A 19,223-nucleotide genomic window follows, 5' to 3' on the forward strand; every position below is an offset into this window, starting at 1 on the left:
TTTTATATGTAGGACGCCGGAGCGGCACCGGTCAGGCGCCGTACCGCCGCCGCACCGCATCGTGTGGCATGGTACTTATTTAAGGGTAAAAATTGCGGTTGTTTAAAATTAGGCGCTTTGCAGACGACGGGGCGGGGCGGGCCGGTCAGTTTCGCCGCGTACGCCCGTCGATGTCTGCAGCTGCCCGCGCCGCGTACACAAAGCACACGCCGTCTGCGTTAATGCATGTTAACTGGTTTGTGTGATCCACGGCGGGCAGCCCCGAACATGCGCCGCCAGTGCCCGCCGGACATCTGCGAAGCGGTCTTTTGCGAAATGGACCGGCCCGAAATTTAATTTATCAACTTTTTGTTGTAAAATAGTTTTTGTTCAACAAAATAAAAATAGTAACGCGATAACACACTACACGAATTCTAGCTTTCAAGTTCCGCACACGGCACAACACTACACTACAGGCGTCCGAGACGCGGGGTGCGGTCGGCGGGGGGGATTGCCCCCAACCTTCGTCTCAGGCCCCAACTGCATTTAACTCGCGCGCTAACAATAATTATAGTTACCTTATAATTATATTTCTTTATTCAGCGCGTGCGTGCACTATTTTGCCGGTGGGCAAGATATCCAAAAATGTTTACAACCACGCGGCCCGCGTGAATCGTGATTGTAAACCTTTTCGGAAGTCGTGTTCCGGGCCACTAACAAATCCCGTCGGGCTGCATGCGGCCCGCAAACCGCAGATTGAGTATAGCTGTTTTAAAATACTGGATGGATTATTATAGTTCATACAATGAACAGTACAGTTACCTGAATTAAAACTGAAAAATAATTAATAATTATTATAAATATTGTTTCATTTGGAATGCGTGGAAAGCAGCCATTCTAACGGCCGTTCCCAATATTTGATCTATCTCTGGTTTTGCCCTACTAGAGATAGGAATAGCTCACATTAGACATTAGAGACATATATTTTATGTCAATTGTGAGCTATTACTATCTCTAGTAGGGCAAAACCAGAGATAGATCAAATATTGGGAACGGCCGTAAGTGGACTGCTCATGTGACAGTGGTTAGCTATCTTATTCACCTATAGATTGTGCGATTAAAAAATACATAATATTATGTGATAAGGAAAAAGAAAACAAATATTGGAATAAAACATCAATTTATTCAAGAAATGAAACCCTATGGTCATTGTCATATTGTATGGAGCACTCCATAGTCTTAAACTACTTACACTAAAGTACTTCAGTACTGTTGGTTACAACTTACATCTTTGTATAATTACAATGTTCCCTTTGGATTGCTCGCGATCAGTGTATAATTCAAAATGGAATGTTGATATTATATTCCTTAATAACTTGGGTGATCCTCATACACTGATGTAAAGGCCCGTGCGCACAATTATTGATAGAAACATCTTCGCATCGCACTACTTGCCATGTAACTTGTGATTATATACTCTCGCATACGCAAAATTATGTATATTTTTCCACAATACTATATAAATACACGTTATACACGTTTTGTGTAAAAGTAGACTCTAATTTTACGTATCCTAGAGTGGATAATCCTGCGAATGTGTCTGAAAATTTCTGTCGACCGTGGCGCGGGATATTTACGTATGTGAGAAAATACTTCTTCTAAATGTTTCACTTACTACAAAACGGTAGTACTTAATGTTGTATTTAAAAGGGACTTTGTAACCCTAACATCTTCACTCGCCAAATCTTGACTATTTCTAATCTGTTGTATAAAATAAATACTTATACATTGAAGTAATATGCAAAATATAATTATTATTATACTCAAATAGAGCCAACGTCAGGAGAAAGGCCTTATATTTGAAAATAAAAGGTAGTGGTACGATTTTATACAGTTGATGCTCACATTATTGTGTTATAGAAGTCAGTGGCGTTGGGCAAAAACTATCTATTAGTAGAAATAATATTGTTACAAACAAAATTTGATCGCTTGTGTGGATGTTTATTTTCCCTTTTCTATTTGATATTTTTATTCTGCTTAAAGAGACATTATTTAGTTACGGTACTCAAAAAATTAAATTGGAGCGTATAGCGGCCTTTAAAAACTGCCACTATTTTGTAAAATTGACTGTGCTAAAGTTGAATAGAATTATTCTAGTTTTATTGTTTAATCCACTGAATCACAAAATAATACATGATAAAATGTGGTCGGCCTTAGCAAGAATTTAAACAGGCAGGTTTTTTCTCCATCGAGCATTCTCGCGAATAAAAAAAAAGTAAATTGTAATACGCTTAAAGCTTACAGTGAATAAGCTACACAACATTTTATCATACGTGGAAAACTTTCCTTGATGGACAAGAACACATATTATACCCTATAAAATATTCATTGTGTAAATATTTTGAGAACATTGTGTAGCATATTTATTGCATAACATCTTAATTTATTAGTAAGAGGTTGCTCCTGAGTTGTTTGGTTTGCATATGATTGAGATACAAAGCACGTTAGTTGGCGCCCTAGTGTCTAGCGTCTCGGCGGTGGTCGCGGTCCCTGTCGCGGTCGCGGTCGCGGTCGCCGGCGGCGGTGTCGCGGTCGCGCCGCTCGCGGTACCGCTCGTCGTAGTACGGCGCTGCGCTCGCCCTCTTAGCGACGGTGGGGTCCGCCGCACCCGCGTCGGCTACCGCCTCCACTGGTGATTTGCGTGCTCTGAAATATTTTTTTTTTGTGACTATTTTTCAATATTGTCCTACCTACTTGTTGACCTAAAAAAATAACCTCATTCTATAAAAAACGACATAAACAGCTGTTGATATCACACTTTCTCGCTTACAAGCAGTTTGTGTGAATGTGGTGAAGATTTTCTGCCCAAGCAACATTTTGATTGTGTGTGTGAACACAATTTGTGGTGTTCACACACAAAAAGGGCAAACTTAGTAAACTACATACAGTCCTCTTCGCAAATACTGTATCAATTAGGAGGAAAATGTGGCCTGTGTAAATAAAAGAGGCTAAATTGTAACTATACCATATAGGTGAAAAGTCGTTCATTAGCTTATCGAGAGGATGTGACACATCACAGTTACTATCGTTTGCCTTTATAACAAATTATTTTACACAAAAGTATTTACTTTTACAATAAATTATTTTACACTTAAAGATGTCAAAACTTTTAACGGTAGAACTTTGCGAGACTTGTAATTTTTTATACCGCAATCAAAATAACGAGACACAGAACTTTGTACTTTTGATAATTTATATGAAGTGTTGTGGTTTTGCCGTTTGAACTTTACAAGTTATGTTTTTAATGGATCTAAAGCTGATCGCACGTTTGTCAGCACCGTACGCGCCATACGCGCACGGCCGTAGCTAGAGGGGGGGGGGCATTGGAGGGCAATGCCCTACCCTAAAATCATAATGCCTACCTTAAAAATACCAAAACCCAAGAAAATCAATCAATTGTGATTATTTTTTTACTTCTGCCCTACCTGTAACCAATGCTGCCCTACCTCAAATCAGACTCTAGCTACAGCTCTGCGTACGCGTCGCACGCACCGCATAATACACGAAATGCGGCGCGTTCGGCGCGTGCGTGCTGATAAATGTGTGCTAACCTTACTGACCTTTCCTCCCGACTGTGTCCTCTGTTGTAGTGATCGGCACGTTCACGGTCCCTCGACCTCGACCTGTCCCTCTCACGCTCGCGGTAATCTCTGTAGTAACTGTAACAGAACATGATCCACATGAAATTCATTGTCACACGCAGAACATACGCACACAGATAGCCTCACTTAACTTTGAGGGGCAAGTAGGTCGATTCTGGTACGCAATGTTACAATAATACAGTTTCAATACGGGTCCAATACAATTTCCTTATAAGAAAACTAGGTATTTTCATAAAATATATTGTTGTTGTTTGATAGGATCCGCACTGAACCAAAGCTGTATTAGTGTTTAATTCAACGAGCAGAGTTATACAGGTTTCTACAAAGGCCGTATAGCGTACCTGTATAGCCCTGCTTTACGGGAGGTTATATCTTTACAGTAGGTACAGATCTTGCAATCTACGCGCGCGGCGCCCTTAGTTGTGTGAGTGACCATATCTATAAACGCGTACATGGCTCGCTCGCTACTGACTGCTCCGTCAGGTACGCACACTAACTAAAATACGAACATGTCTATTTACAATTACAACTACAAATAAAGGCTACGCGCGCTCGTAGATTGCAAGAACTATAATAGGTGATGACGTGCGTGTATTGTATCGATAAGGTGAAGCAAACGCAAGGCAAGCATCAGGCACGGGACTACTTATCGAAACTTACGCATCACGCTCGCGCTCACGGTCGCGATCTCTCGACCTTTCCCTGTATCTGCAAGCAAATATCAGGTTAACTGAGACGAATTATAATATTTACTACCAACGAAACAAGTTTTGGGTATGCTATAAGTTTTCCCAATTCCTACTTGCAGTTACTCGGCAATTGAAAAAGACGTTTAATACATGTTGCATATTAAACGACTTTTTAAAAATTCTTTAACCCATCAAGCGGCCCGCGGCCGCTTAACAATCGAATATCTATTGTGTCTGTTATTCCCACGATCGATGTATTAAGCGCGTCAAAGCTAACACAGTAAAGGCCAAGCATAACTTAAAGATCGCTCGTCAAGACTAGAGTAGACAATCGGCGCATGTGTACACCATACAATATCTACCTACAAAGTATCGTAATCTACATATAGGTCAGTTAACTAAAGCTGGCACGTTCACAGTACTCACACTTATGCAATTTCACTATACAGTATGTTTAAAAAAAAATGACTTTGTAGGTAGACTAGCGTTAGTTTTAAGTAAAATAGGTGCGTTGTAAATAAATAAAAACATTGCATACTATTTCACCCCAAGAAGGGGCAACTTCACCACATTCAACTATTGCTAACTAAACAACTCTTATTGTAATATTTACTGGGTGGCGAATTGAACAAAAGGCTATAATAATAATAATAATACTATTTCACGAGATTGTCCCGTTAAATTTCTGACCCCCAAATAGGTAAATAATCACACGCGCCGCGCGTGACTGACTTGTAACATCAAGCTGTATTTATAAACAGTAGCAAAAGAAAAACAATCACTGTCCCCTTCACGCTCATAAGATAGACCGCGTGCGAGAGAGTGACGGGCAAACTTTTCATGATGCACCACGACATCACGCCGCGCAAGATTCACAGACACTACACAAGCGCAATGTGTAAATGTGTTAATCGTGCCAGCTTTAGTTAACTGACCTGTACTAATAACAAGCCACTGACATAGCAAGATCACTGACCTACCAATAGAATGTCCCCGTGGGCGCACTTGCCCCACCAAAGAAATCTAAAAATCAAGCACTAAACATTTTTCTTTAAACGTCAGACGATCTTGATATTGTGCGTGGCCTACTAAAAAAGATTCAGCGTATTGAAGGATCGCAGTCTTTGCTATGTAAATATATCTATCAATAAGGGTGTAAGAATTGCACTTACCGGTCCCGCTCCTCCCTGTCGCGCGATCTGTCGCGGTATCTGGACGCGGACCGCTCGCGGCGTCGCGGCGCACGGTGATGCGTGCGAGCGTCCCGCTCTCGAGATCGCGAGCGCCGCCGCTCACCGCCGTACGACTTCGTCTCAACACCGTGTAGAGTGTCTTGGAGTGATGATATCAGTATCTTACATCTGTCGTCGTGGGCAACCTGTTAATTATTATAAAAAATATAAATTTAAATCACATTTTAAACCTTTACTAATAAAAATATCTTACAGCTGATATTAAACGGAAGATTATACGGAACTATCGCTATACAAAACACGTGAAGATACGCAAACTGAAAAAAAAACTGTCGTGCCTTCGTTTTGTCCTTGTCCGATACCATGAAATGACTTGACATACACGAACAAATAACAAAACATTGCCGAACTAAAAGAAGGGTTATTTAGTTGCCAGCCTTAAAAAATTGGAGGGTAACAAAATTAATAGTATGTATACCTTGCTCTGTTTAATGAGCGAGATGGCGGTAACTAGCGTTTCTATGGCGGACGCGTACTCTCCGGCGGCGGCGTCGCTGACCGCGCGGGCGATGGCGCTCGACGACACGGTGCGGTTGCGGCCCATCACCTCCTCGAACTCCGCCTCGCTGATCGCGGGCATGTGGTGGGCGATCGGCGCGTGCGCGTGCGGCAAGGGGCGTGGCTCCGCACCACCGTAGCTCTGAACATAATAAATTGTAGATAATTTAATGATGATTAAATGTCAATATAATGCAGATTTTGACCGATAATGTATGGGGCTTATGTCAAAATCTGCAATTCAAGTAATTAATGTTGGTCTCTGAGTGCGGCAGTTAGAGTCAGTTTACATTACAATTTTGTAAAACGCGTTGCACGATGCAAAGCGTTTTACAAAATTAGAGCCATTCAAAATTAGAACAGGCAGCCCAACACCGTGGGCGGCTTATGTGAGTTCAATGTGTATAATAATAATAAATCTTTATTTTCTCTCAACAATCTAACTTAACGGCTAATTTACAAATTATAATACTGCATTACATTAGAAAGTGAGGAGCTGGTGTCTGAATTAGGCAGCAGCCTGTGTTACAGATCACCAGGACCCCAATTATACCGCGAACACATAAATAAGTACCTTCATGAAGTAAATAAATTTCAATTTAAATTATCTAAACTGGTCTTCGCAAAGCAAAAGAGACAAACAATACAAATAAGCTATCCGACACATGAAGATTGTCAAACAGATCCTACAAAATATATCATAATGTTTACTTTTGAAATAATTAATTTAACCAATAGTTATCATAATTCATAGTTATACCTGTGGTGGTCGTCCGTAGGGTTGTCTAGCGCCGGGGGGCGGTCCCTGCGCGGGCGGCGGGCCGCCGTGAGCCGGGTGGCCATATGGACCGCCCGGACCTAACAAATATAATACAGATTATGTAGAACTTTTACACATCCAGACGACAACAATATAACTGAAGAGATTTGTCATAACTCATAGTAGACACTAGACACAATTACCGGATGTAACAAAACTAAGTGATAATACATACTAATTAAGGATGTGTCTTTGTGTTCGTTATATTATAGAATTCCCTGTAAAAGTTGCAGCGCTGAAAGAACAACTTTTTTTGTGATTTGTATGAACATGCGCCCCTGCGTCATGAATTTGCCCTTACAAATCACGAAAAAAATTTGCTTTCGCTTTTTCTTACTTCTGCGGCTGAATCATGAATATTATAATATGTACTCAGTACCTCCTGTACTGTGTTGTATAGAACTAACTGTGTTTATAGATACCCGAGGAAATTGATTCCTAGGCAGTTCAAGGACCTAAGTCGTTTGGTTGGCTTATGTCAACTCAATGTTAGCTGTGATCGGTCGGATGAGTTTGACATAACGCGACCAAATTACTTTGGTCCGCCGTCTGCCTAGGAATAAACTTCTCTGATAGTACAACTTATCAGGCCAGATCTATATTATTATTGTTGCACAACTTACCTTAACTTCTGCGGCTGAATCATGAATATTATAATATGTACTCAGTACCTCCTGTACTGTGTTGTATAGAACTAACTGTGTTTATAGATACCCGAGGAAATTGATTCCTAGGCAGTTCAAGGACCTAAGTCGTTTGGTTGGCTTATGTCAACTCAATGTTAGCTGTGATCGGTCGGATGAGTTTGACATAACGCGACCAAATTACTTTGGTCCGCCGTCTGCCTAGGAATAAACTTCTCTGATAGTACAACTTATCAGGCCAGATCTATATTATTATTGTTGCACAACTTACCTGGCGGCACAGCCTGCGGCGGCGGCTGCACGCCTGGCGCGGGCTGCACTGGCGGCTGCTGGTTGAAGAACGCCGGGTTCACGTGCGGCGCCGGCGCACCCGGTCCTACGCCTAACATACACAAATTACTCAAATGACGTTTGCAATGCATCAGACAGATAACGTGTAAGGGGGCCCGGCCCCTAGACGATTAATTTTAATGTGCAATATCATTGAACAATATTATTATTAAACAATTTATTTGACAATAAGATTGAAAAGCGGGCGCGTGCAATATCTAACCTAGGCGGTCAATAATATTGCACAAGAGGAGACATGCACAATAACATTGATCGTCTAGGGGCCCGCTACGAAATAATATGAAGAATGTTTGTTTTTTCAATTGACACCTATTTTTACCCATTATTTTTAATTATTATTGCATAATATGTATTATTTTTAACATAACACACAAACGGCGCAAATTATATCTTCAAGTTTTATGAGCCAAATATGAAACATAATTTATATTGAGAGCGACAGAGATCAAAGCAGACTAAAACACATTTACCCACCCTAAGCATCTAAAACAGCGTTACTCAACCTTCTTTATACTGGCCATAAACACGTCTTGGTCTTGGTGTCGGGGGCCGCACCCAAAATTATTTAGGAGCAAAAAGTAACGTTATTCAAATTATCGATATAATAGTGAACATTTTTCACTACTTTCGCGACATATAATAATATAATATTATGATAAAGTAACTGCACTGTTTTTGTTAGGCAAAACAAAATATCAGGTTGTGTATAGCTGATCCAAGATGAAGTAGATGCGGACTTGGAAAATTAGAAATAAAAGTTACAAGAAAACGAATAGTCGAGAACTGAAAAAGTAAAAACCCAAAACATACAGGTACAGCCATTACACAGAGTCACTACAATACAAAGACCATTTCCAATTTTGGAAACCTTTTTCAAGATGACCACTCACCATCAGGAGACCTGGTAGCGACTATTCCTTTGAGGACAAAAAGTGTTAATGAGATGTTGCTCATAGTCCCACATACTTTATACAATAGAACACTGTCAAGTATTACTGATGCCATTTACAATAAATTCGACAAAATTTGTGTGTGTATTTTTGTTGTGTGGTAAATTGCAAGAAAAAACATTTAAATTAGAACCATTATTGTCCTCTCCAAATAAAATAATATCATATTTAAAAATATAAGATCCTTACCTGGATGCTGGGGCATGGGGCCGGGCCTCTGAGGCGGCCCCTGCTGGTGCGGAGGCATTTGGTGGTGTGGTGGTGGCATGCCTTGGCCTGGACCCTGAAAATAAAAAAAATTTCATCGAATTGAGGAACCCCCTTTTTGGAAATTGCTTCCAAATTAAGCGGGGCACCTAGACGATCAAGTTTATTGTGCAATATCACGTATTGTGTACATACAATATTATTGACCGTCTAGGGTTGATATTGAACGCGCCCGCTTTTCAATCTTATTGTCAAATAAATTGATCAATATTTTTTAATGATATTGCACAACAAAATTGTCTAGGGGCCAACTTTAATGGCAATTTGTGTAAACCTACTGCATGCGGCGGCGGCATGGGATGTGGCATCTGGTGCTGCGGGGGGCCGTACTGCGGCGCGGGCGCTGCCTGCATGTGCGGGGGGCCACGCGCGGCCCACTCGCCGCCCCGAGGGCCACCCGGGCCGCCCGGCCCACCGGGCCCCGGCCGCTGCATCTGCGGCGGGCCTTGGAACTGGAAATTTAATTGCTTATATTTTAAAATTAGAATTCTTATCGATTTGTGTTTTCAATACACAAAGTTAATGGTCCCGTTTATTGAATGTTTATTACTTTGCATGTTGCAATTACAGCTGCAGTCAGCGAATTTTATTGTTACAACAGATTCGAGATTGATGTAACTACATACCATAATTAAAATATTCCTTATACCTTTGGCATAAAATTTTAAATCATCGAACATACAAGAGAACTGCTCAAGGGCCATGGCAACAAAGTAACAAACCTGCATTGGTGGTCTATGCTGTGGAGGCCCCTGGTGGGGTGGAGGCCCCTGATGCGGGGGCATATGGTGCGGCGGGGGGCCCTGGTGCTGCTGCATGTGGTGTGGCGGTGGGCCGTGCCCCGGGTGCCCCGGCGGAGGCCCGCGCATCTGGTGGTGAGGCCCCGGCCCCGGCATCATCATACGGGGCCCGTTCGGCCCGGGCCCGTTTGGTCCACCACCAAAGAATTCTAAAAGCGAAAAGAATATTATTACATACCTTTATTCTATTTGACAGGGTAATAACTAATAAGGGAAGTGGGCAGTTGAGCCAGTAAGCTACAGTCCCACTAGATTACGACAGCTAAATCTCTTCCTTGATTTTGTGTACAGCATGCACACTTTGGCACAAATATGTAAATAGCTTCTGCAAAAGTGGCTTAATGGCGACCGTCAACGACTCAATTTAAAAAAAAGACACAAATTTGTTTGTGAGGCCCATAGGAAAGGTTGCCTTTTACCCTATGGCCCGAGGGTTTCGTATAATTGATACGCCATATACGGCGGTAGCTACACCTCAGGATATGTTTTAAAAATTTACCTCCTGGATGCGGGCCGGGTGGCCCGCCTGGGTGACCTCCTCTCATTCCGGGGTTATTGGGTCCAGGTGGCGTAGACCTCGTCTTAGACTGGCTCTCAAATTGGTTCAACGCCTGAAATTATAATGTCAGTATCATCATATCATTATGACATCACACAGTTTGTTACTTGTTACATGCTTTTTTATGCTTGGCTCTAACACCTTTATTTTAAATGATTTCTTAGGTTTACGCGAATACCGCTAATATTTAGGCACGTATTTTTGCGGAGCCTAAACGTATATTTTTTTTGAGTGTCATAAACTATATTTTCATCTAAATACTACTTACTAACTACTACAAAAATAATTCAAGGTTTATATTTTTTTTGAGTGTCATAAACTATATTTTCATCTAAATACTACTTACTAACTACTACAAAAATAATTCAAGGTTGATAGCCTAGCATGAGTTTCTACTAGATTATAAAACAGCTCTCTATGTTAGTCTATGTCTCTAGTATAATCCGGTCGCTGGTAAGAAATTCCTCCATTGATCTATCTCGCTCGCTGCTGTATGGTATGACGTATTCAATTTGTGAGGCTGATAACATTTCTGAGCGTGTGTGCACTGTGCATGTTAGCTATATAATATCAATAACCGAATTTCTCTATCCTGCGACCGAAATTGACTTAGCTAACCAAGGGCCTGTTTCACCACTTCCTGATAAAGTGCCGGAAAGGCTATCCACAACTTATTTGACAGATTCTCCATACTCTATCTGTCAATATCTCTTTCTTTACTTTACTTTGTTATCAGGAAGTGGTAAACCAGCTCCTAAATAACTTCCGAGTAGTGGCGAGACAGTGCCGCCGGCCAATCAAGGCTGAGAGCACTGTCTCACCTCTCGATAGGTGTAATCAAGGCCTAACGGGTTAGAACTAATGTCCTAATTTTAGAACTAATATTGACTAGTTAATTTTGGCTAAAGTTCTACACTACTAGTGCCTTTTGTATTATGTAATCAAATACCGTCAATGAACACTCCATCAGCTATTGACTTTGTTTTTAATCAGCGCCTAGGTTCTGTGCTGACTACTGATCCAATTTAATGACCACGTTAACAAAACTACATTTACTGCAATGTAAATGAGTGAATGCTTAGTTTGGTAACATTAAAATATGAAGGTGCATTTCCTAATTTACGTGTAGATTAAATTGGATCCTAATGGAGTAATAGCTGTTGTTCGCTAACATCTACTGTATAACAAAATTAACAAAAATATCCGAAAAAAAACATTTACCTGCTTAGTTGGCAACGTTACTACGGGGTGTTGGCCTTGGATTTCCTTTTTAGGAAGGCGATCCATGACCATTCTAATGGACTGATCGGAGCCCAGCGATATAACGCAGAAGCCCTTCGATTGTCCGTTGGCTCTGTTCTCAAAGAACTTGACATCTTGGAAATCCGACACGCCAATGTCGGCGATCGCGTTTGCGATGTCTTGATCTGTGGCCCACTGAAAAAAATCCATTCAACGCTCATACGAGGACTTGCGAGACGCTAAACACATTGAAATATTCGAAGTGTTGGTGCATTCACATACCTCGGGTACACGGGAACATAAAACCTAGCAAGCCCTACAGCTAATATCCCTACCAACAAACGTTAACTTTATTTTTTAGACGAGGACGCTAAGTTCAAAACAAAATCTTGATAATTTACTAAAATGTCGCAATGAAAACTGATATAATCTGAAATAAACCTGTGCTGTGTAATTGACTGTTATAATAGGAACCGTTTGGGTGGAAATTAAACAGTATTTAACTTTAACCATTCTTTTATTTTCAAAAAACATCTTTGATCAAATATATTTTTACTTTTTTAATAAAGCACTATACAGACTGCGTCCAACTTTCAAGTAACATCAAATTCAAGTTCAATTTTACAATACAATTATGGACTAATTAGTCTAGAATTAAAAGAATATTTTGTATGGAATTTAACATTAGAATCTCAATTTTTATTTTTATTTTAAACAAGAACTTTATCATGGAAACTTTGTCATAGTTTAGAAAAACAGTTTTTACAATGCAGGTAAAACATTATACTTATGCAATTAGTAAACTATGTATCTCGAAAGGAGCACAGAATTAATACCGTTTTAAGTTATATAATATTGATTTCATAAAGGAATGATACAGGGACGTGATATGTCATTCGAGAAATAGTTATAATATGGTCTCTATCTTATTTTTACCTTTGTATTTATGTTAACAAAATTTTCTAAGATAAAAAATAACAATGAACGCTTTTTAAACATGCCCGTATAGTGATAAATATTTTTAATACATTTATAAAATATTCCAAACGTGATAATTTTGATGCACTACTTATTCTTAATCACAACCGTATTATAAAAGCCAATATGAACAATCGGCTAAGCTCAGTTATACAACACCCTATTCTTAGTGCCTACTTAATCTCATAACAACTTTGTTGTCACAAATCACAGCAAATGTTAAACTAATCCTCAGAAAAAAACAAAGCGGGGTAGTCATAAACATAAAACAAAAATATAGCTAACATACTCTCCCGTCGGCACATAATTACATTTGTGAAGACACACAAGTGTTTCAAAAGCATATCAACCAATGTATAGTAATAAATGTACACGAAAATTAACACATCTACATCTCAATATTTAAAACATCTTACCTGGTGACAAACCTGATAAAGAGAAACATTAGAACAAAGCGATATAACCATTACATTGGAACTTTTATAGTACATTTAAAAACAATAAGCACTTATGTTAAAAAAAGTAACATGGGAGTGCTGTCACCACTATTAATTTATTACACAAATGACAGCATAAAAGTTCAAATGTAATAAAAGCACGCATAATAATAATAAATTTTCATTTATGAAAAAAAAAACGTGTGTATGAATAAAAGTCAGTCTATCAACTTAGGAGAACAAAAAGTTAGTTAGGGCTTATTGTAGTCATATAAACTACATTTTTGTCCTTATATTAAAGATACATAAATACAAATCTACATCCAGTCTTCAAATCATCAGTACAATCATACATCATCTTTTGCATGCAGATTTTTCTAAATCGAGCTAGAGTATTTGCCCAAAAATACTTAGCAAAATGACTAAACTTTCACAAGGCAATGATATTATAATATTTTTATTAATACATATTTATAAGATTTCTATGTCTAAATGTGTATTAGACCTTAAATTTTGTGGTTATTTTATAATCCATATGTTACGGATTGTATTGGGTCTACAAGGGAAATTTGTAAGCAAGTTATTGACATTCTATTCATTACCTATAACGCTAGTACATTAAATTATAATGTAATTTTAACAAAGTTAGCAAGTTCTACAAAGACAGGTTGTTTTTTTTTACAAACATGGCAATGATAAAATAGCAACAGACTTTAAATACAAACCATAACATATAATTAGTTAATTATTATAAAATATTTAGCAGAGTTTCTATTTTTTTTTATAAGAATCTGTGCGATTTTTGTTTATGACATAGTACTAACATCCCAGAAATATTAATTTTGAGAATATTGAAATCAATAATTCTACTTATGATAATCCCTGTATATTTTTAAAACAAGGAAATTAAATATTCTTTAAATTATTAAACTATGTTGTATAATATAAATAATATTATATATTTTGTATTACACAGAAAATCTAAAAACAAAAATTAGTTATAAGGATAAACACACCTACCACACCACATATTCCCATCATAGAATAACAGTTTTGGTCATAATATAAAATAAAATTAGTGTGGCATCTTCCAACAAAAAATTGATGGAAAAAACACAAAACCCATAGATATGATAACTTAACCATAACTTATTTTTGCTTTCAATTTAACAGAAATTAGGACATAATATCAAATATTGTGTAAATTAAATTATTTATGATAAACATGGTATTATGTATAAAACTGATAAATCAAAACAATAATAATATTATGTCATAATTAATGGATATAAAAATTAAAGTATTGTACTTAAGGACCATTGAGATTGTGTTAAACGAACATTAACACAATTATTTACTTTACACGCAGATAACCAAATAAATTATGTTGTTTCACTTAATCTTTTTTTAGGAGTTATGGAAAAGAACATGTTTTTATTTGGTTACTTATAGGACTGCCATCTTTCTAATTTAATAGAAATCATTATTATTGTTATGCCGCGGCCACACATGCGTCTATCGTATGAAGCTTTGTCCTATGAGATGATTCCATTGGATGATACACGCAGATCGTCCAATGGTATTGTTTTAAGCACTAAGCATGAAGCACAACGCAGGTGCCGCCCGGCCATTAAAATTATAACTGACTCAGTAATTATTCTGATTGAGTTGAAAGATACAATGTATTTATAACATTTTTTCTATTCCTCCCATCTATGGAAAGTTTTATAAGGAGCTTATTCAAAAGGTACTTCACTATGCCACTTTGTGACAAAATATTTTTGAATAAACTCTTGACTTTTTCAGAATATAGCCAAAACCGAATCTTAAATTTAAATTTTTTAATTGTTCATAGTATAATATTCAGGAAAATCAGCCAATTTAATCATTTTCATTTCCATGTACATAATCATTTGGTGCCAACTTTTGTCCCTCAAATCAAATTTCAAATTCAGATAGAGAAACAAAAGTTGGTCTTCCGCTCTCCAAGAAATGAGTTTTTTACCAAAGGTGACAATAATAACTTTAAAAATAAAAACAATGCTCTACGAATGTTTTATTTGCAGTTACAAACAACATGAAGACTTTATTGAACTAGATATTATTAGTATTATGATAATATTTAGAACTGAATTCAAATTATGCATAATAATAATATTATATTATACGTAAAGAAATACTTATTAGTTCTGTAATTATATAACAAAATGAACTACAGAAAAAAGTGAGCAGGAAATATTTTGTTGCATATTTGCTCCTAAATCCTAGTGCATATTCAGTAGAGTAGGCTTAGAAGCCATTGACCTATTCCAGTTCAAGATGGCAGTCCCACCGAGATATGAAATGTGAAATTATTCTATATTGCGGAATAATTATAAATAAGTTCTAAAACTAAAAATATTTACAAATCTAAATAAACAGAATCAGTACAAACCCAGGTTAAATTTCCGACGTAAAGTTGAAAGCGGCGGCCATGATGTCCGTGGCTTGGTCCGTGATGATACGGTGCGTTGCCGTTGGTCTCCTCCGGGGGATGTGGATGCTGTTGAGAGTTCGGGGGTCCGTCTCCATCCTCAGGCTTCACTGATGGTGCCGCAATCACGTCGTCATACAAATCTACGTTGTCACCTCCGAAATCATCCTGAAACCCCATGTTGTATTTCGTAACAGATGCAGGTTTAGGATCATAATATTATGTACGAACTTTTACGTAAGGCATTAAAAAAGTGTTTTCCATCAACTAACCTGTCTATTGAAATCAGATTCTATATCATCGGCGTATAAATCTATATCCACGCCTCCATCCGCCATTTTGCGAATTGATTGAATTTTCTTTCTTCTGTCTTCAACAAGCGCCGCGGCCGGCGGTGAAGCGGGAACTGTCAACTGGAAATTTGACGTTTGACATTGACAGCTATCATAAGTATTTTTAAAGTAAAAGACAATAGATTCTGCCTAAACAGTCAGAGACCCATCAGAGACCGCACTAGATGACACAGAGACTAGAGAGTCGAGCACTGATCTCCATTATACAATGGAGGTCAGTGGAGTAGAGCCACACGCGTTGTCACGTGTGTGGCTGGTGGCAGAGCATAAAGTTAATAATATATATACCTAGCGGAATAGAGCAACAATCTCGAGCTGTCAAACGAAACCGAAATCTGTGTGTAAAAATATGTGTACTTACTACTTGTACACAATTACACAAACATGATTGAACATGATTTCTCTGAGATTAAATTGTCAACGTGCGGCACGTGCCGACTGGACGTCAAAAAAAGAGTGCTGCTGTTATGATTAAATATTTCGATATCAATGATTTTAAATTACAGTTTTTATATGATTCATTTTTTTTGTGCTCAAACAAAGACCATCTCTCACCTACAAAAATTATCGCATTATAGTTTTTACTTTTTTGTCTTGTGGCTGCCACTATCGAATATTGTAAAAAAAACTACTAAATTTAGTTAAAAACTACATTGGTAACACTACAAGAGGGTTTTTAGATTTCTCCCCCGCCCCGCTGCTGCTGCTGCATTTTATACTAACTAAGGTGAGGTGACAGACACGCGAGTAAGTACGCGGACTTATGACTCGACGGCCTGACTCGCCTGTGTGTTGACACCTAAAGTTCGCGTAGGTATTTAAAGATTGCCGCGTAAGTTCGCCGTCTTGGAATTTTACTCGTAGCTCGTACGTCTGGCAGCACTGCGAGTCGCGAGCTGCGACTTGCGAGCCGTCAGGCAGTGTTGCCAACACGACTGATACAAAATTTGCTAAACTACTGTTAAAATTGACTGTAATTAATGCTAAAAATTATGCTAACATTTTTCAGTCAAATAAAACGTTTTTAAAAGGGCCCATTCACGGCAGGACTGCAGTAAATAGGCCTTCATCGCCGCCAAAGAGAATGTCATATAATCGCCGCTCCGGGCGAACTGATCGCGCGGCCTATGTGTGGATGGAGCAGGAAGCTTGCGACAAATGTCCTTTGATCTTTCCGACACCGTGCGGCAAGCTCGCAAACGCGTCGGCCAACGTCTAGAAATACCTACCGCCAATGCGCGAACGCCCGTTCTACACATTGGGCCAACGCGTGTGCCAACGCCGCCAACGCGTTCGCCTATATCTAGTGCCGACATTAGATTGATTTGAAAGGGATGACACTACGATGTTGCCACTTTTTAATTTCTTCATTATTTGACAGACTATATCCCCCTTAGTCCTTACTAATAAACGCTGTATAATAGGGTGGATCGAAAAATGTTTTTTTTGATATTCGTTTCGGCATACCTATAAAAAGTTGCTGTTACTGTTCACAAATATACATACAAAATTTTATTTAGATCATAACAAACTTAGAGGTGCCCCCAACGTCATGAACTTTAGGGAAATTCGAAAAACTTTGTCAAAAACCACCAACTTCTAATATTGCCAAATTAACGCTGAATTATATTATGTGTATTCCGTTACGTTCGTAACTGTTTAAGCTTGAATATTGCTCAGATAGATGGGGAGATTGAGGCAGGGGAGGTGATTTCATCGCACTTTTCAATCGTTGTCTGAACGCCATAAAGTGCGCGCTATTATTGTAATTCTGCTTGTGAGAAACAGTGATTTTAAGCACTACCCACAAGAAAATAAACTCCTGTAAGTAATATTTTTAAATTCCTGTTCACTTATTGTTGATAAAATACTTTTTTTCGATATAATTTATACCTAGTATTTCTCTTTATTACAGTCATAATATGTCGTCAAAACACGAAAAGAGACATGTTATCCCGTTTTTGGTTTATCGGAGAAGTTACCAGTTTCTCAACTACCAACTCATATTTCTGTTATAAAAATTACATAATTATTAATTAATATGAATCAAAGCTGGACAAAACAACAAAAGAGCCGACAGTTCATGATGTATCCCAAAGACTGGCTACGGAAAATTTACATATCTGGCGAAAAGCATCGCTTCCCAAAAAAGAAGTATATTAGGTATTTACTTGATTAAAGAACTATTTATCTGCGTTAAAAGATGTTGATTGTTGGTATTATTATATCAAAGGATTCTAGTGCTGTCATTGATCGTTAAAAATGCGATGAGAAATAATGAAAAACAGATCAGCACACACGATGCAGATCGCAAATATAAAAGTATACGCAGAATTTATTTTAATGCCAGAAAAGGTGGCTGTGATGGTACAGTCATGAATATAGTTTTCAAAGGAAATGTTATTCGTTTTATGGAAAAAGTAATTAACAAACTATTATAGTAGTTTTTTGTTTGAAATGCCTAATTGTGAAATAAAAAAAACATTTCAAAACCAAACAATCTCCTTTTTTTCTGATGATCATTCCTTGATATTATAAATATTTAGTATATTTTTAGTATATTATGTAGTATATTATCATAAATATTTATTTTTTCTCGATAAAAACATTGATACCACTAACCAGAGCCTGTAGTCAAGACCTTTTCTTTATCAATTCTTTATAGAATCGTCGATCAAAATGTATAGAATTGATATTAGCCGAGTCGAACCTCAACGTCATATTCGCGAATTTTTAAGTCAATTCCATACATTTTGATCGGCATTTCTATAGAAAAGCGATAAAGAAAAGGTCTTGACTAAGGTCATCAGGCTTTTATTTAATGTATTACAATGTAGTTTTTTTTACAAGGAACAGCAAATATAGAAAAATACTATTTGTCAAAACTAAACCAATGTTTTCAAAAAATTCGTATTTTTTCGAATTTTCAATTGGATTGGGGCAACTCATAACATCAAGACAAGTAAACTATATTTTGTATGCAGAATTTACTCATCAAAGAGCAACTTTCTATTGCTATGCCATTAAAAAAAAATTAAAAAAAAATTCTTCATACATTATCGCTCCACCCTACTGTATAAGCTTTGAATAGTTATACAGTGTTTTGTCTTCTTCAATCCTATTTAAAATGTCACTTGTGTGACAGGAACAAAACACTGTATAACTATTCAAAGCACAACATTTATTATTAAGAGGGTATATGTTTAAAGTAGAAAACAACACGAATTTGGTAATTTCGTATAACACAGCTTGCAACACTGTCCTCCTC

General features: G+C 37.8%; 1 protein-coding gene across 7 annotated transcripts; it reads right to left on the reverse strand.

The window, feature by feature from the left end:
- Nucleotides 1–1,142: 1,142 nt before the first annotated feature.
- On the reverse strand, nt 1,143–16,000 carry LOC121726296 (cleavage and polyadenylation specificity factor subunit 6). 7 transcript variants are annotated; one of them, XM_042113587.1, is made up of 15 exons: nt 15,875–16,000; nt 15,564–15,770; nt 11,694–11,909; nt 10,413–10,524; nt 9,836–10,062; nt 9,392–9,565; nt 9,036–9,129; nt 8,787–8,813; nt 7,817–7,927; nt 6,842–6,939; nt 6,002–6,223; nt 5,503–5,708; nt 4,302–4,349; nt 3,591–3,698; nt 1,143–2,685 (listed from the first exon to the last, which is right to left on the reverse strand). In XM_042113587.1, exons 1-15 carry the CDS (start codon nt 15,938–15,940, stop codon nt 2,496–2,498), a joined length of 2,106 nt encoding a protein of 701 aa, XP_041969521.1. In that variant the 5' UTR covers nt 15,941–16,000; the 3' UTR covers nt 1,143–2,495. The 7 variants fall into 7 exon arrangements, with proteins under 7 accessions (XP_041969521.1, XP_041969520.1, XP_041969519.1 ...); XM_042113586.1 differs by having other exon boundaries at nt 3,600–3,698; nt 9,392–9,580; XM_042113585.1 differs by having other exon boundaries at nt 9,392–9,580.
- Between the last annotated feature and the right edge of the window lie 3,223 nt (nt 16,001–19,223).

Source organism: Aricia agestis, chromosome 4 (assembly GCF_905147365.1).
Source record: "Aricia agestis chromosome 4, ilAriAges1.1, whole genome shotgun sequence".
NCBI lineage: Eukaryota > Metazoa > Arthropoda > Insecta > Lepidoptera > Lycaenidae > Aricia > Aricia agestis.